At 43.0% G+C, this 18,047-nt stretch overlaps 1 protein-coding gene across 1 annotated transcript in view; it reads right to left on the minus strand.

The window, feature by feature from the left end:
- Positions 1-18,047, minus strand: part of LOC126149777 (uncharacterized) — a 78,492-nt gene that overhangs the window by 33,124 nt on the left and 27,321 nt on the right. Inside the window, exon 4 of the mRNA XM_049915833.1 lies at positions 13,497-13,621. Within this exon, the coding sequence (XP_049771790.1) occupies positions 13,497-13,621 (125 nt within the window). The remainder of the gene's footprint in view (positions 1-13,496; positions 13,622-18,047) is intronic.

Here is an 18,047-nt window from a genome sequence, read left to right on the forward strand (position 1 = left end):
GACATTCAAGAATTTGGAGGGCTAGACAAGCATAGACAAGGACAGGTCAGGTCAGGTCAAGGTTTTCTACGTGTGGAGGACAGTGAGTGTAATTACCAAGTTTAGCCAGGTAGCAGTTTTAGCCTATTGTGGGCTTTGTGTTGGATTGTTAGTAGGTGAGATTTTCATTTTAGTTGTCGGTCAAGGTGTTTTACTTTATTACTGAATTGGATACAGAAGGTGATCATTTTCCATTCTGTAGTTATTGCCTGGGTTTTGGAGAGGTTGATCTTGAGGAGTCGTTGGTTACTCCAGAGGGGGAACTGATGTAGATTGGGAGGGATCATTGGGGTTTCTGAAGTATAGGATGAAGGAGGAGGAAAGTGGTGTCATCAGCATACTGAAGGAGGTGGACTAGTGGGGGTGTTATGGGCGTACCAGCAATGCAGAGGAGATAAATGAGAGACAAGGAGATGGAGCTGTGGAGCACTAAGTTCACGACTGAGTAATGTATACTCAGACTAAATACCTCCACAGTGGGCTGTCAGGAGAACTACAGAATGCAGTAAAAAAGCCTTCTTTTCAGCTTCTGAGCTATGTGTATGTGTAATGCTTAGCATGCTACAAAAGTAGCAAACTGTTTGGAATCACAGCGTCATATTATCTCAGCTAAAAGGGACTTGGTTGTAGGCGAGCGGCGATGGCACAGTGCATGGTCTCAGTTAAGCCAGTAGCTGGTACGTACAGCTATATCTACATCTACACACATACTCTGCAAGTCACTGTAGGTGCGTGGTGGAGGGTACCCAGTACCACAATTGGTCGTTTCATTCCCTGCTCCACTCGCAGACAGAACGAGACAAAAACGACTGTTTATATGTCTCCATATGAGCAGTAATTTCTCATATCTTATCTTCGTGGTCCCTAAGTGCAATGTATGTTGGCGGCAGTCAGCTTCAAATGCTGGTTCTCTAAACTTTCTCTGTTGTGTTCTTCGAAATGAATAACTTTTTCCATCCAGAGATTTCCACTTGAGCGTCTGAAGCATATCCGTAACACCTGCATGCTGATCGAACCCACTGGTAACAGATCTAGCAGCTCGCCTCTTAACTGCTTTGATGTCTTCTTTGAATCTGACCTGGTTTGGATCCCAAACACTCAAGCAGTACTCACGAATAGGCCGCACAAGCATCCTATACACGGTCTTTTTCACAGATTAACCATACTTTCCTCAAATTCTCCCAATAAACCGATGTTGACAATTCGTCTTCCCCACCACAGTCCTCACATGCTTGCTCCATTTCATATTGCTTCACAGTATTATGCCCAGATGTTTAAATGACGTGACTGTGTCAAGCAGGACACTGCTAATGCTGTATCCGAAAATCGCAGGTTTGTTTTCCTACTTATTCTCATTAAGTTACATTTTTCCACATTAAGAGACAGCTGTCATTCATCACAGCAACTTGAAATTTTTTCTAGGTCGTCTTGTATCAACCTACAGTCACTTATCGTAGATATCTTCCTGTACACCACAGGATCTTCAGCAGATAGCTGCCCACCCCGTCTGCCTGATCATTTATGTATATGGAAAATAGCGACGGTCCTACCACACTTTCATGGGGCACTCCTGGCGCAAAGAACAGCGGGCCCTTCTCCTGCTGCTCATCTCTCAGCAGCGGCTCCCTAGTCAGTCGGTGGCTATCGCTACGTCCTCCCCGCCGTTCGCTGCCTTCGACGAGTCTGCGGAGAGCTGGGAAGTCCACCTTCACCGTTTTGAACTCTACTATTTTCCTTATGGCATTTCAGGTGGGCAGCAAAGTGCTAGGTTTTTGAGTTCTCGTAATCAGTTATACGAAATCGTGCAGAAGCTGCATTGACTCTTGGCCTCTGGTGAACCATCTTTCGTTTAGCTCCGTGCTCTGATAACCAAATACTGCGATGAGCAGACACACCTTAATGCGGTTAGCCTACAGTTTTAGGTGTCTTAAGTGTTGTGGACAACTGTACACAGCTTGGACTTCCGACCTGCACCGTCTCACACGCAACTCCAGTTTCAGTCGCCAGTACTGTGCGGAATCATTGCTTCGAGTTGTGCTTGTGCACTTTGCCACTGTCAGGGAGGTAATAGCTAAAGCTTTGGAGAAGTTTGATCCTAGTCTTGATGAAGTGCTTCAAATTGCAAACACATTCGAGTTCGCTTCGGCAACTCAGCATGCTTTCATAAATTAAACTAAGTTTCAGCAAGTTGTTAGTCGCCGTCCCAAGCAGTGGGCAACTCGTGATTCTTTTCATCATATTCTAAAAGTGAAAATAAAGTAATTTACAACTGAAGCGGTATTTTCAACCTCGGTTCTAAAGGCTTCTTGAAATTACTGCAACCAGTCGCCTGTTATTTTGTTCTTTAATTTTTTTATTGTTCCATTAGCGGTTTTGAACCGCCTAGCGATTCATCATCAGATGCTACATGTATTAAATGTCTGCAGCAAGGTGTTACTTGTGGCAAAGTGAGTAAAGTGCAGTACAGTTAACGTCACTGGAAAACATTCATCATGTTTTCCAGAATACGATGTACACCAGCATCCAACCAACGGATACTGATCACTACATGTGACTCCCACACTGCTGCAGACAGTTAATATACACACCTCAAAAAAAGTTTTGTATCACCTCGGTTACGAGAGTTCTGGAACCTACACAGAAAATTGTAATAGAGATCACCTTCTGAGGTGGTGGTCCAGGTTGCTGTACACATCAGCTCCTCTAATACCCCGTATCACGTCCTCTTGTATTGATACAGCACTGTATTTGTCGTGGCATACTATCCACAAGTTCATCAAGGCACTGTTGGTCCAGGTTATCCAAAACCTCAACGGCGATTCGGTGCAGACCCCTCCAAGTGGTTGGCGAGTCACGTCGTCCATAAACAGTCCTTTTCAATCTATCCCAGGCATATTCGAAAGGGTTCATGTTTGAAGAACATGCTGGCCAGTCTAGTCGAGCGATGTCATTATCCTGAAGGAAGCCATTCAAAAGATGTGCACGATGGGGGCGCGAATTGTCGACCATGAAGATGAATGCCTCTCCAATATGCTGCCAATATGGTTGCACTACCGGTCAGAGGATACTACTCACACTGGCGTTATGGCGCCTTCCATGACCACCAGCGGCGTACGTCGGCCCACATAATGCCACTCCAGAACAGCAAGGGCCTCCACCTTGCTGCAATCGCTGGACGGTGTGTCTAAGGCCTTCAGGGTGACAGGGTTGCATTCAAATACGTCTCCCACGATTGTCTGGTTGAAGGCATATGCGACACTCATCGGTCAAGAGAACGTGATGCCAATACTCAGCAGGCCATTCGGCATGTTGTTGGGTTCGTCTGTACCGTGCTGCAAGGTGTCATGGTTACAAAGATGGACTTAGCTAGCCGGCCATGGTGGCCGAGCGGTTCTAGGCGCTTCAGTCTGGAACCGCGCGACCGCTACGGTCGCAGGTTCGAATCCTGCCTCTGGCATGGATGTGTGTGATGTGCTTTGGTTAGTTAGGTTTAAGTAGTTCTAAGTTCTAGGGGATTGATGACCTCAGATGTTAAGTGCTCAGAGCCATTTGAACCATTTGGACCTCGCTATGGACGTCGCATCATGCACGCTGTTGCTCACACTTTGAGTCGTAACACGACTTACTGTGGCTGCACGAAAAGCATTATTCAACATGGTGGTGTTGCTGTCAGAGTTCCTCCGAGTCATAATCCGTAAGTAGCCGTCATCCACTGTAGTAGTAGCCCGTGGGGGTCGGAGCGAGGCATGTCATCGACAGTTCCTGTGTCTCTGTATCTCCATGTCCGAACAACATAGCTTTGGTTCACTCTGAGACGCCTGGACACTTCCCTGGTTGAGAGTCCTTCCTGGCACAGAGTAACAATGCGGATGCGACTGAATCGCGGTACTGACCGTCTAGGCATGATTGAACTACAGGCAATGCGATCCGTGTACCTCTGACTGGAACTGGTCGGCTGTCGGATCCCCTCCATCTAATAGGCGCTGCTCATGGATGGTTGTTTACATCTTTGGGCGGGTTTAGTGACATCTCTGAACAGTCTAAGGGACTGTGTCTGTGACACAATATCCACAGACAACCTCTATTTCAGGAGCTCTGGGAACCGGGGTGATGCAAACATTTTTTCGTTGTGTTTATGTACTATCTGATAATGAATCGCTATGTGGTTCAAAACTGGTAACTGAATAATAAAAAAAATGAAGAACAAAATAAAGGGCGACTGGTTGCAGTAATTTGAAGAAATCTTTATTCTTCAAAGTCACAGTGTTCCTCATCCATACTGTATAAAAGTTTCATCGTCCTCTGACTCTACTTCCAGGTCTCAGCAGAGTTCAAGGGATTTTGGTTGGTCACTATCTTGTGAGAGATGTAAGTACAACACATCGCTTAATCTACTTAGGTCTCAGTGTCGGATGAACTCTTTTGTAATATTAATAGGGCGGGTCAGAATTGACCTCGCTCTTCAGTATTGAGATGTAGCTCGCACACATCGAAGAAGCTTCAGTGCTGTTCCGATTGCAGTGGCGTGCATTCCTGAAATCGATGTCCGCAACGCGCATGGGCGCTGTCGTGTGTTTAACTTCTTAAACTACGATTTAAGTTCCAACGACCTGAGCCCAAAATTTAAACATGATTGTCAGGCCTTCGAGCCATTCCACGGTTCGACAAATCGGTCCGACATTGTACCAAATGCGTGAGACTTACAGACTTTAAGTAAATGTGTAAGATCCAACTGGTTTAATTTTGTGAAATATTTAATAAGTGATTACAAATTCAAGTAATAGTTGTGTTAAAAATACTACAAAGGATTTATTATCAATCAGTACAATGTAATATAAACCAACTGCTTGCAAAGTTGGTCAGAGGGAAATTAGAAAACGGACTGGTACGTCGTGGTCTGATGAAAGAAAGAGACTTCATTCTGAGAGGATGAAACAAATTTGAACACAAAGGAAGGCCAACCATCAAAAGTGATATTGGTGGATTGCAAAGGGCGTGGTTCTATTGGACCCATATGTGAATAATAATAGTAATAAACCAATACCATTATCTCAAGTTCCCGAATACATTCAGAATTCTCATAATTAGCACTTTTACAAAATTCAACAACGCAAATCAGTAGTCTTCAAAGGCGTGATATGGTTCGAAGTGTATGGTACATGTAATGGAACCTTGCATCTCTCTTGAACTCCCACGTTGTTTCACTAGGTTTCTTTATATTTTGTGTGAAAACTTTACAGATTCTTGATGGCCTTGATTTTAATGCTGCTGGGTCAACACGCTTAAGAAAACTAGCCCAGCGTTTCGCATGCTGTATCTCCGGCATATCTCCGTGTGATACCTGTCTTTGTTCCTTTATAATCTGGTTTTGGTATATTCTTCATTAAGAATTCGGCTATTTTAATCCTATAATCAACATAATCTATTTTCTCTCGTTATTTATTCTGTTGTTTTTCGACATCCTCTCGTATTTTCACATGATTGGGAAGCATGCTAGTACTGGTGTTGCTTATTGATTCCAATCATTTTCTTGTTGTGCTCAATAACACAACTTGGTTTCGATATACGATTGGACCCTTGAGTAGTCTTTTATATTGTTCCCTGTTTTGTCGTCATAATATGAACATCTCGCTCATCCCCATTGCGTCAACAATATTTCCATTTTGCAGCTAGTATTCGACTGCAGCTCCTCATTCTGTATTCTTCCTCTTTAATTTTAATTTATAGAAATCTTTTGGCATATTCTTTCTGTTCACAAGCACTGGCCCAGTCTCATTTGTCTTATAACTGTGAGATAGTGTCATAAATAGTTTTGATGAAGGGTACCAACTTTCTAGATGTGAAGTGTGTCCTCTGACCCACTGTGATAGCTCGTTGATAAAAGTTTCGGATTCGTTGTCATCACAATATTTTTGTCGAGGCTTGTATACATTTTGAAGTCATACTAATAAACTGACTCTGACTGACATAATTTTTCACGGCAGTGTGTCAGTGTTTGACGGATTGCCTGCTGCGATGAAGCAGCGTTCATGGTCAGTCTTTCTGCCGTCTCGTTAGTATGATTTACACAGATTATACTGATGCGGCCTAAGAGGAGCAACTCGCCATTGCGTCAACAATGTTTCTGAGTCGTATTTTTTCGCAGACAAGTAGAAAATTTAAAAAATAGCTCTTTACAGTAACTCGAAGAGTTACTATGTAATGCGTTAAACTGCAATAAATGAATTTCAGTACCTCCAACATGGGATGGTACACATTGAAATTTTGCATCATTTCCATTCTTTAGTATTTAATGTATGCTACATTAAGTGGGCAGCGTTTTTTTTTATTTTTGTTGCTACAAGCCTCCATTATTCGACCAAGACATGTTACAAAAATTTTATTGGTCTCCTTGCCTATTGGTGAATTCAGCAATCTGAGATATTCTATTCTTTCGTAATTCCTGCAATTTCCGTACAGCTTCCTGGTGGATCTACAAAAAACCATCCTAACTAGGCTTTCAACTATGGACTTACGGAATTCAGCTCATGAGACCCTGAATAATGCATACTTCATGTTCAAAATCGAAGTTTGGAAGATGTTTTTCTCTACGGAAGTTTTTGGTGGCCATCCTATGAGTGAAGATGAGATACTGGGACATCTGTCTGCGGAAAAGCCACACTAAGATTTTTCTAATTGACGTGGAGCTGATTCATCAGTCTAGTTTCTAAGATATCTGAGGAGATCTACGTATGCACCGAGAGTGGCGAAATACGCACCATTTAATCCAGTACCCATTACGTGCCTGAAATAGCTAATTAATGGCGTTTCAAAGATTCTTTTAATAAACTGAAACAACTTTTTCTTATTGGAAGCACTATTTATTTATGTCCCAAACGCGTTTCACAACTTAGATTAAGACACGTCCAGTGGATTTATTCTGGAATAAAGCAGTTTCTTTTATGCAGAACTTACAGAACAGGAAACACTTTCAATCATACGGGCGTGTGCTATGTATGCTGCTCCGTATCCTGGATGACATCATCCAAGTGTCCGGACCGTTCGCCGGATAGTTAAGGAAACGGGAAGTGTTCAGCCACACGTGAAACGTCAACCACGACCTGCAACAAATGATGATGCCAAGTAGGTGTTTTAGCTACCGTCGCGGCTAATCCGCACATCAGTAGCAGACAAATTGTGCGTGAATCGGGAATCTCAAAAACGTCGGTGTTGGGAGAATGCTACATCATCATCGATTGCACCCGTACCATATTTCTATGCACCAGGAATTGCATAGCGACGACTTTGAACGTCGTGTACAGTTCTGCCACTGGGCACAAGAGAAATTACGGGACGATGACAGATTTTTAGCACACGTTCTATTTAACGACGAAGCGTCATTCACCAACAGCGGTAAGGTAACCGGCATAATATGCACTATTGGGCAACGGAAAATCCACGATGGCTGCGACAAGTGGAACATCAGCGACCTTGGCGGGTTAATGTGTGGTGCGGCATTATGGGAGGAAGGATAATTGGCCCCCATTTTATCGATGGCAATCTAAATGGTACAATGTATGCTGATTTCCTACGTAATGTTCTACCGCTGTTATTACAAGATTTTTCACTGCATGACATAATGGCGATGTACTTCCAACATGATGGATGTCCGTCACATAACTCGCGTGCGGTTGAAGCGGTACTGGATAGCATATTTCATGACAGGTGGATTGGTCGTCGAAGCACCATACCATGGCCCGCACGTTCACCGGATCTGACGTCCCCTGATTTCTTTCTCTGGGGAAAGTTGAAGGATATTTGCTATCGTGATCCACAAAATGCGTCAGCGCATTGTCAATGCATGTGCGAACGTCACGGAAGGCGAACTACTCGCTGTTGAGAGCAATGTCGTTACACGTATTGCCAAATGCATTTAGCTTGACGGACATAATTTTGAGCATTTATTGCATTAATGTGGTATTTACATGTAATCGCGCTGTAACAGCATACGTTCTCAGAAATGATAAGTTCACAAAGGTACATTTATCACATTGGAACAACCTAAATAAAATGTTCAAAGGTGCCTACGTTCTGTATTTTAATTTTTAAAAAACCTACCTGTTACCAACTGTTCGTATAAAATTGTGAGCCATATATTTGTGACTATTACAGCGCCATCTATCACAAAGCGAAAAAAGTGGTTCATATTTCTTTATGTACTGCATGAATATGTAATAAAAATAAGGGTTCCTATTTTAAAAACCGCAGTTGATATCCGTTTGACCTATGGCAACGCCATCTAGCGGGCCAACCATAACGCCATCTGGTTTCCCCCTTCAAGCTAGACAAGTTTCGTTCTTTGTAGTTTTTTTCGTTTGACGCTTATTTCGTGAGATATTTGGCCCGGTCACGATCAATGGACCACCCTGTATAGAGGTTCGTGCGTCTGTAAAAATATCTATGCGCGAAGCATACAGCACGTACCAGTATTCCGGCCGCTGTGGCCGAGCGGTTCTAGGCGCTTCATTCCGAAACCGCGCTGCTGCTACGGTCGCAGGTTCGAATCCTGCCTCGAGCATGGATTTATGTGATGTCCTTAGGTTAAGGTAGGTTTAAGTAGTTCTAAGTTCTAGGGGACTGATGACCTCAGATGTGTAGTCCCATAGTGCTCAGAGACCTTTGAACCTACCACTATCTCTCTCTCTCACTCTCTCTCTTTCTCTCTCTCTCTCTCTCTCTCTCTCTCTCTCTCTCTCTCTCTCTCTCTCTCGATGATGTATAAGTGTGTGTGCATTTCTTTCAGCGATGTTTTCATTATGTTAAGGCATTTTGTGTGGTGGGTTTATGGTTAATCGGAGAGGGGACTGTGGGTCCTTGAACGTGGAACGAACAGGTGTCAGGCAGTGGATAAAACGTTCTCGTGTTCGGCTTGTTGGATTTTTCGTTTAGAGGTTATATGGGGGTGGGGATTTACGGGAAACGTAAGTGGAAGGGGATTGTGCAGAACTATTCTGACGATCATATGCTCATCGATTTCTAGACCTGTGTCATCGGGTGGTAATTTGGAGGGCTCCCCTAGAGAGGTAACGGATGCACTACACAAAGGAAGCAGCTACTCGGGTAGCAGAGTATTTGTGGAGTGCACATGAAGGTTTTTTTAGGCCAGGCGGAAATTTGAGGAACTGCGACGAAATCTCGCCAGTCGATACGCAGGAAGGGAATTCAGACTACGTGCATAGTAAAAATACTTCGACTGTCAAAATTTATCAGTAAACTGTCCAAGTATTGGTATCAAAGTTCCCCAATTTACTGCCGTCGAGGAAAGTTCTCACGCTCCAATTATTTTCGGGACCGAGAACTGGCTGAAACCCGAAGCAGCAAGTTCTTAGATATTTAGCGGGTCACGAAAAGTATATCGGAAAGAAATGTTAGACGCCACAATAGGGGAAGTGTTCATTGCAGTTTACAACAATATTGTCTCTTTGAGGTCGAAGCCGAGTGTGACAGTGAAGTTATCTAGTCGCGTATAGCAGGTCTAGGTGAAACCAATTTAAGCGTTGGATGTTTTTACCGGGCACCATGTTCCGCTGGGGTAGTTCAAGAGTCATTCAAAGGAAATCTACATCCAATAGCGCATAAATACCCACATCATACAACACTAGTGGGAGGCGACTTTAACCTATCGAATATAAACTGCGACGTCTAGGGACACATTGCAGACAGGTGGGCTTCCGAAGTACTTTTCAACACTTTCCTGAAAACTTGAGTAGCTAGTTCGTCAGCCCACACAGCTTGGAAATATCTTAGACCTTGTAGCTACAAACAGGCCGGACATTCACGACGGCGTCAGTATAGAGACTGGGACTAGTGATCATGACGTTAATGTAACAACTGTGGTTACGAAAGCTAATAAAGAAAGCAGTCGAGAAGGTTAGGAGAGTGTTGCTGCTAGAAAGAGCAGATAAGCAGGTATCAACATCTCCCTTAGACACTGAACTGGCAGCACTTAGTTTCAGTACGATGGACATAGAGTAATTATGTGCATAGTAGGTGGATTGAGGACAGAAAAGACCAACCGTGTTTTAAAAACGAAATTTTGAACATTCCTGGGATGCGAAGGCTGCTGCAATCTCAGTTCAAAAGAGAACTCGCACATGACGACAAGCAAAAGTTAGTAGAGATTCGTGCATCTGTGAAAAGATCTGCGCGCGAATCATACATCAACTACCACCGTCATGCCTTAGTGTAAGATCTGCCCGAGAAGTAGAGAAAATTCTGCTCCTATGCAAAACCGCTCAGCGGTGCTAAGGCTTCCATTGAGTCACTCGTTGAGAAGTGTGGTGAGGCAGCTGAAGACAGAAAAACGAAAGCGAAAGTTTTAAATTTCGCGTTTAAGAAATCAAACGGATTCCCGTATGAACGACACAGCAATAACCATCCCTGACGCAGAGAAACAACTGAGAGATTTGAAAACAATTAAGTCACAAGGTCCGCACGGAATCCCAGTTCAGTTTTACAGTAAATGCTCTAAGGCACTGGCGCATTACTTACCTAGGATTTATAGCAAATCTCTCGCTAGCGGAAAGTTCCAAGCGAATAGCTCGTAAGAAGGATAAAAGAAAGGACCCTCAAAATTACAGACCAATAGTGTTGACGTCGGCCTGCTGCGGAATACTTGAACATGTTCTCATCTCGAATACAGTACACTTTCTTGAGACCGAGAGGCTTATTTCACCAAATCAGTACGCTTTTAGAATGCACCGATAGTGCGAAACTCGGAATTCCCGTTTCTTACTTTATGTACCGTGAACTGTGGATGAAGGGCAGCAGACCAGCTCCATATCTCTATATTTCCGGAAATCATTTGACACGGTGCCCACTGTAGACTGTTAACGAAGGTACGAACATATGGAACAGTTTCCGAGATACGTGAGAGGCAAGAAGACTTCGTAAGTATCAGAACCCAGTATGTTGTTCTCGACGGCCAGTAATCGTCAGAGACAAGGCTAAAGTCACTAGTGCCCCACGGAATTTTCCGTACACAAAAATCACCTGAGGGCAGAGTGGACAACAATTTGCGGCTGTTTGCTGATGATTCTGTGGTGTACGAGAAGGTGTCGAAGTTGAATGACTGCAGCCGAATACAAGATGACGTAGACAAAATATCTAGCTGGTGTAATGAGTGGCAGATAGCTCTAAATGTAGACAAATGTAAGTTATGAGTAGGAATAACAAACCTACAATCATCGGATACAGCTTTAGTAGCGTCCGGCTTACTACAGTCACGTAGTTTAAATATCTGGGCGTAACGTTGCAAAGCGTTATGAAATTAAAGGAGCATGTGAGGACTATGGTAGAAAAGGTGAATGGTCGACTTCAGTTAATTGGGAGAATTTTGGGGAAGTGTGGTTCATCTGTAAAGGAGACCGCATATAGGACGCTATTCTCGTGTACTGCTCGAGTATTTGGAATCAGCACCAGGTCGGATTGAAGGAAAACATCGAGGCAATTCAGAGACGGGCTGCTATATTTGTTACCGGTATGTTCTAACAACATGTAAGTGATGCTTCGGGAAATTAAGTGGGAAACGCTCGAGAGAAAGCGACGTCCTGTTCGAGGAACACTACTGAGAAAATGTAGAGAACTGGCATTGGAAACTGTCTGCATGACGATTCTGCTGCCACCGATACACATTAGGTGTAAGGACTACGAAGACAAAATACGAGAAATTAGATCTCATACGGAGACATACAGACAGTCGTTTTTCCCACGCTCTGAGTGGAACAGGATATGACTAGTAGTGTTTCCTGTGCCCTCCGCGACGCACCGTACGGTGGTTTGTTGAGTGTGTATGTAGACGTAGATGTATTATCCTACTATTTTATCTATCAATACCATTAGTGAATCGTTTGTCATATCTGATGTTTCAAAAGGGTTTTCTTTTCGACTTTCCTTTTTTGTACATGATATTCCTTATTCTGATTATTTTTGCCTTTTTCTCTAACGTTTGCCTTGTGGTGTATTGTCTGAGATGCTCTGCAAATGTGGAGTGGTTTGTCCCTTACTTCCAGACTCTTTCTTCTTGACCATCGAATGTTCTATCTCTTTGCGCTACGTATCTTCCAGCATATGAGTTACACTGTAATTGCTGTCCTGCTTTCGCTTTATGTTAACTTCTTTGATTTGTTGTGGGGAGCATTATTGCACAGAATTGGCTGTTGTGTATGTAATGTCCATGGCTTGTCTCTTGAAATTCTTGGTGATTTCATGTATGAATGTGTGTTTCTGCATCTACATCTACATCTACATAGATACTCCGCAAGCCATCTCGTCATTGTTCCTATAGCGTGCTTTCGCTTATATTTTCCTGCTTATTTTATGTTTTTGTGGTATTGGATGTTTTTGTTGGATTCTGTTGTGTTGTTTTTTGTGGTTTTGTGTTTACTGTTACAATTTTTATATTTATTGTACCCATTCTTAACTGTCTGTGTTAAGTCTAGTGCATTATGGTGATTTTCGTTGTTAAGTCTATGGACCATGCGTCGAAGTGCTGTTTTTGTGAAGTTGGTTGGTTAAAGGTTTGATGTATGATTGTAACTGTTGTTGTGGATTATGATTATTTTCAAATATGTGAATCTTGTTTGGTTTTTTTTTTTTTTTTTTTTACTGTTACATCTAAAAAGCCGGCTGGAGTGGAGCTTCAGTCTGGAACCGCGCGACCGCTACGGTCGTAGATTCGAATCCTGCTTCGGGCATGGATGTGTGTGATGTCCTTAGGTTAGTTAGGTTTAAGTAGTTCTAAGTTCTAGGGGCTGATGACCTTAGAAGTTAAGTCCCATAGTGCTCAGAGCCATTTGAACCATTTTTGAACATCTAAAAAGTTAATTTGGTATTAAAACCGTTTTCTAGTTTGAATTAATTTGGTATTAAAACCGTTTTCTAGTTTGAATTAATTTGGTATTAAAACCGTTTTCTAGCTTGAATTTTATCATTTGAGTGCTCTGGCGATATCAACGTGACGTTTATCAATTTTTGTTTATACTTCATCTAATAACCAGTGGAAGCCATTCATACGTCTGAACCCATATAATACGGTTGCATTCCTTTGAAATTATTTTTGTAATACTGGGCTGCTCAACATGGTTGAAGAAAATATTTGCTGACGTTCCTAAACTGGGGTACCCATCGGTAACCATCCTCCAAATTAGAGGAAAGATTTCGGACGGAATAAAGAAAACTACGTAAAGAAACACATAAACGTAAATACGCATCTGGAACATAAATAAAGACTGCAGTAAGAAAACGTCGTTTATATACCTAGTGCGCACAATGGACATACCAACAATCTTGACATTATAAAGAATATTTTTACGAGGAACCATACCTTTGTCGTCAGTCTTCACCAATCAAAATTAAGACAAAATAGACTTTAAAAAACGTCACCTTTCAAACAGTTCAGATTATTTATTCCTACTTACCACAGATAATTCCAGCAAAACAGTCCTGATCAACTCTGAAGCTCGGATAACAGACGGATTCCTTTCCTTCAGGCAACAGGTACCGAACGAAACCAGGGGGTAAACAGGCCCAACGCGCATCTCCCCTGCAGAAAAAGAAAAAGATCAACATGTAGCCAGATCTGTTTAAAGCTTCTGTTTCGAATAAATTGCGTTATTTTTTCAACACTTCACTGTTAGGCAGTTGCTAAGAAACTACTTGTTCACGATGTAAACGAGAGGATTTCGAGCAGAAAGAAGACGTACAAAGTTGAGAGAGAATCGTTTTACAGCAGCTGCTAGTTTTACACCCAGAATAGCCCAGGAACGTTGCAGAATCGAACTAAGGCAAAACGTGACAGGCCAACTTGATAAGTGAAGGACAAGATATATTCCGTTGATGTTTCTCTAATATCCATTCTGTAAATTTCATCGTTTCCTTGGGATGTACACTGACTGAATCATTGGGTTAGTGTCAGTTCAGAAAGATCGAACACTTGATTTTCATTTTCTGTCAGTGAACCTTATGAAAGAAAAAGGGCTGCGACGTCCTTCAGACTCCACATTACTATACATTTATGATCCTTTGTGAGTGGCTGCCTAAACCACTTCTTAAGCTACAGAATGAGAAAATCACATCAACCGCAACATGAAGGTGCCTAGTTGAACGCCCGGAGTAAACGAAAATCGAGAATGATTACGAGAATATGATCGTAAAAATGAACATATTGGCCTAGCTAAAAGACGATGCCTGAGGCGAATGAATAAGATTTTTGATACTACAGACACTAATGTCGGTGTCTGCATCTAATTTTAGTGTTAGATGTAAATATACAATTCAGGAAAACGGGGTAGCTACAGAGTCTAATTTACAATGGGACTTAAATGTATCAGTTAACAACTGCATCGTACAAATATATGATTCTTATAAACGTGGCAGCTAAGGGAAAAACATTTTCACAGGACATTCTCAGAATTCGAAACACAGTTGAAGTAAAGAGTGTGGTGATGAATATAACATTATATTATTCCAACAGAAGAGGGATGAATTCGCAGATAGTGGCTTGGTATAATTAAAGCTAAGCTGTTTGCTCTATTATTTCAAAACACGGAGCTCCGCCATTAGCACCACCAATAAAACAATGCTGTTGTTGTGCAATTCAGTCCGCAGACTGGTTGACGCAGTTCTCAGTGCTAGTCAGTCCTGTGAAAGCCCCTTCTTGTCTCTGTAGATACTACACTCCTGGAAATGGAAAAAAGAACACATTGACACCGGTGTGTCAGACCCACCATACTTGCTCCGGACACTGCGAGAGGGCTGTACAAGCAATGATCACACGCACGGCACAGCGGACACACCAGGAACCGCGGTGTTGGCCGTCGAATGGCGCTAGCTGCGCAGCATTTGTGCACCGCCGCCGTCAGTGTCAGCCAGTTTGCCGTGGCATACGGAGCTCCATCGCAGTCTTTAACACTGGTAGCATGCCGCGACAGCGTGGACGTGAACCGTATGTGCAGTTGACGGACTTTGAGCGAGGGCGTATAGTGGGCATGCGGGAGGCCGGGTGGACGTACCGCCGAATTGCTCAACACGTGGGGCGTGAGGTCTCCACAGTACATCGATGTTGTCGCCAGTGGTCGGCGGAAGGTGCACGTGCCCGTCGACCTAGGACCGGACCGCAGCGACGCACGGATGCACGCCAAGACCGTAGGATCCTACGCAGTGCCGTAGGGGACCGCACCGCCACTTCCCAGCAAATTAGGGACACTGTTGCTCCTGGGGTATCGGCGAGGACCATTCGCAACCGTCTCCATGAAGCTGGGCTACGGTCCCGCACACCGTTAGGCCGTCTTCCGCTCACGCCCCAACATCGTGCAGCCCGCCTCCAGTGGTGTCGCGACAGGCGTGAATGGAGGGACGAATGGAGACGTGTCGTCTTCAGCGATGAGAGTCGCTTCTGCCTTGGTGCCAATGATGGTCGTATGCGTGTTTGGCGCCTTGCAGGTGAGCGCCACAATCAGGACTGCATACGACCGAGGCACACAGGGCCAACACCCAGCATCATGGTGTGGGGAGCGATCTCCTACACTGGCCGTACACCACTGGTGATCGTCGAGGGGACACTGAATAGTGCACGGTACATCCAAACGGTCATCGAACCCATCGTTCTACCATTCCTAGACCGGCAAGGGAACTTGCTGTTCCAACAGGACAATGCACGTCCGCATGTATCCCGTGCCACCCAACGTGCTCTAGAAGGTGTAAGTCAACTACCCTGGCCAGCAAGATCTCCGGATCTGTCCCCCATTGAGCATGTTTGGGACTGGATGAAGCGTCGTCTCACGCGGTCTGCACGTCCAGCACGAACGCTGGTCCAACTGAGGCGCCAGGTGGAAATGGCATGGCAAGCCGCTCCACAGGACTACATCCAGCATCTCCATGATCGTCTCCATGGGAGAATAGCAGCCTGCATTGCTGCGAAAGGTGGATATACACTGTACTAGTGCCGACATTGTGCATGCTCTGTTGCCTGTGTCTATGTGCCTGTGGTTCTGTCAGTGTGATCATGTGATGTATCTGACCCCAGGAATGTGTCAATAAAGTTTCCCCTTCCTGGGACAATGAATTCACGGTGTTCTTATTTCAATTTCCAGGAGTGTATATTCTGCATCCATTTGAACCCGCTACTGTGATCGTGCCTGGGTTTTCCTCTATAATTTTTACTCTCTCTGCCCCAAACGCACGCTTGTAACACCCTACCTCTTCTGCTGTACAGATTTATTTTGCTTTTGTTTTATTTAATGTTATAACATTGAGTATCTGTAAATGTGTTTGATTGAACAGATAACACAAAATTGTATACTCTTTTCTTTGTCAAACTTTTGATGTCGTGATTTGGTTCTATGCAAAGTAGTGTATCTGCAATTTATATTCTTTGTCTCATTTGGAGGGAACAAAACTTACTGTATATGATTGTAATTTTGTGTGAATAATTTTTTGTAGAGATGTCAATATGTGTAAATGCTTTGTTTTATTTAATGTATTTGGTTGCTGTTATGTAAATTGCTGATCCTCACTTAGGGCTCTTAGTTATTCTGTATGTAAAAGGTGTAGTGGTTCCCCTCGGGAACGGAACTGTGTAGCGCGCGCAAATTGTGGTTGGCCTAGGTGGAAAAGGTGGAACTGATAGTCAGTCGGGGACGAACCAGCAGTCGGAGACGAGCTACGAGTCGGAGACGAGCTACCAAACTGTGCACTGTCATGTAAATGTTGCATATCGTGCTGGTTCCGAGAGATGCTTTTCCTGCCGCTTTCCAATGCCTCGGATGGATGGATAAATAGCTGGAACTATTCTGGAATTTGTATCTGTCGTCGCCACCAAGAAATGACAGAGTCCAGCAATTCTGTCTGCGAATCCACCTACCAACATACAGTTGCCACCACGTTGCGCAATCACTGTAACGTAATACTATAATGAATTACAGTGAAGGATCAGCTTAATGGATGTGTTAGTGTGCTCAAATATAAGGTAATTTGTATCTGAATTTATGTACCTACCTTGATTTTTCTCCTCATCATAACACCTCTCAGGTTCCTCTCCGTTTGAGCTAAAGTGATATCCGAGTGTCCTTACTAAAAGAAATTAAAGCCTAGAGTTTTGCTAATTAATGCCTCTTGAACTTAGTAAAAAGAAAGTTAAAGTTAATGTGGCAATAGAGTGAGTTAAAGTAAATGTTATTTGCTCAAAATAATTTTCCTATTAAAACTGCTTATTAAAGTGCTGTTGCCAACTGCAAAATTAAAAGTTCTTAAGACTGAGGCTTCTAAAGTTTTGCTTAGCAAATGATCACCTTGATATCTGTAGTAAATTCTAAAAGGGTGAGTCAGTTTCTTGAAATTTTGTCAACACTGTGTTTCGCTGTAGTAAAAGTGGAAAACTGCAGTTGTGAAACATTATATGCTCATGTTTGTTAAGTGTATGTCTCTCTTGTGTATAGGAAGTGCATATTAATAATATAAAAAGATCCACAGTTTGTCTATTGTATTAATGCTGAGTATCAAGTAATGGGAAGACCACTAATTGTAAAAAACCATGATCTCTTTAAAGCCTGAAAGTAATAGGGTGTTTTGGTATCTCTTATAATTTTGCAAATAGTTTTGCTGCTCTAACTGTTAGCTTCAATCTTAAAACATATGTGTGTGTGTCAGAGTTCTTTGCACTTGCGTGTGGCTAAGTCTAGGTTGTGTTTGTCCTTTATAGTTACTTATACCTACTTTCTTAAACGAGAACGTTAATCTTTCTCTTGCCTAATTAGGCTGGCGACCGTTTCCCTTATTCTATAAACAGTATAGCTAGGCAAAATTTTGTTTGTTACTATTCAAATATTTACGTAATTCTGACTTTCATTTCCGATAAGCCACCTCCGTTAGGAACAACACGGTCAACCTAGCAAAATTCCTCTCAGAGGGTAACACTGCTCTGTTGCTTTATACCATTATTAATCCAACAAAATAATTCTGTTTTGCAAATT

Source organism: Schistocerca cancellata, chromosome 2 (assembly GCF_023864275.1).
Source record: "Schistocerca cancellata isolate TAMUIC-IGC-003103 chromosome 2, iqSchCanc2.1, whole genome shotgun sequence".
NCBI lineage: Eukaryota > Metazoa > Arthropoda > Insecta > Orthoptera > Acrididae > Schistocerca > Schistocerca cancellata.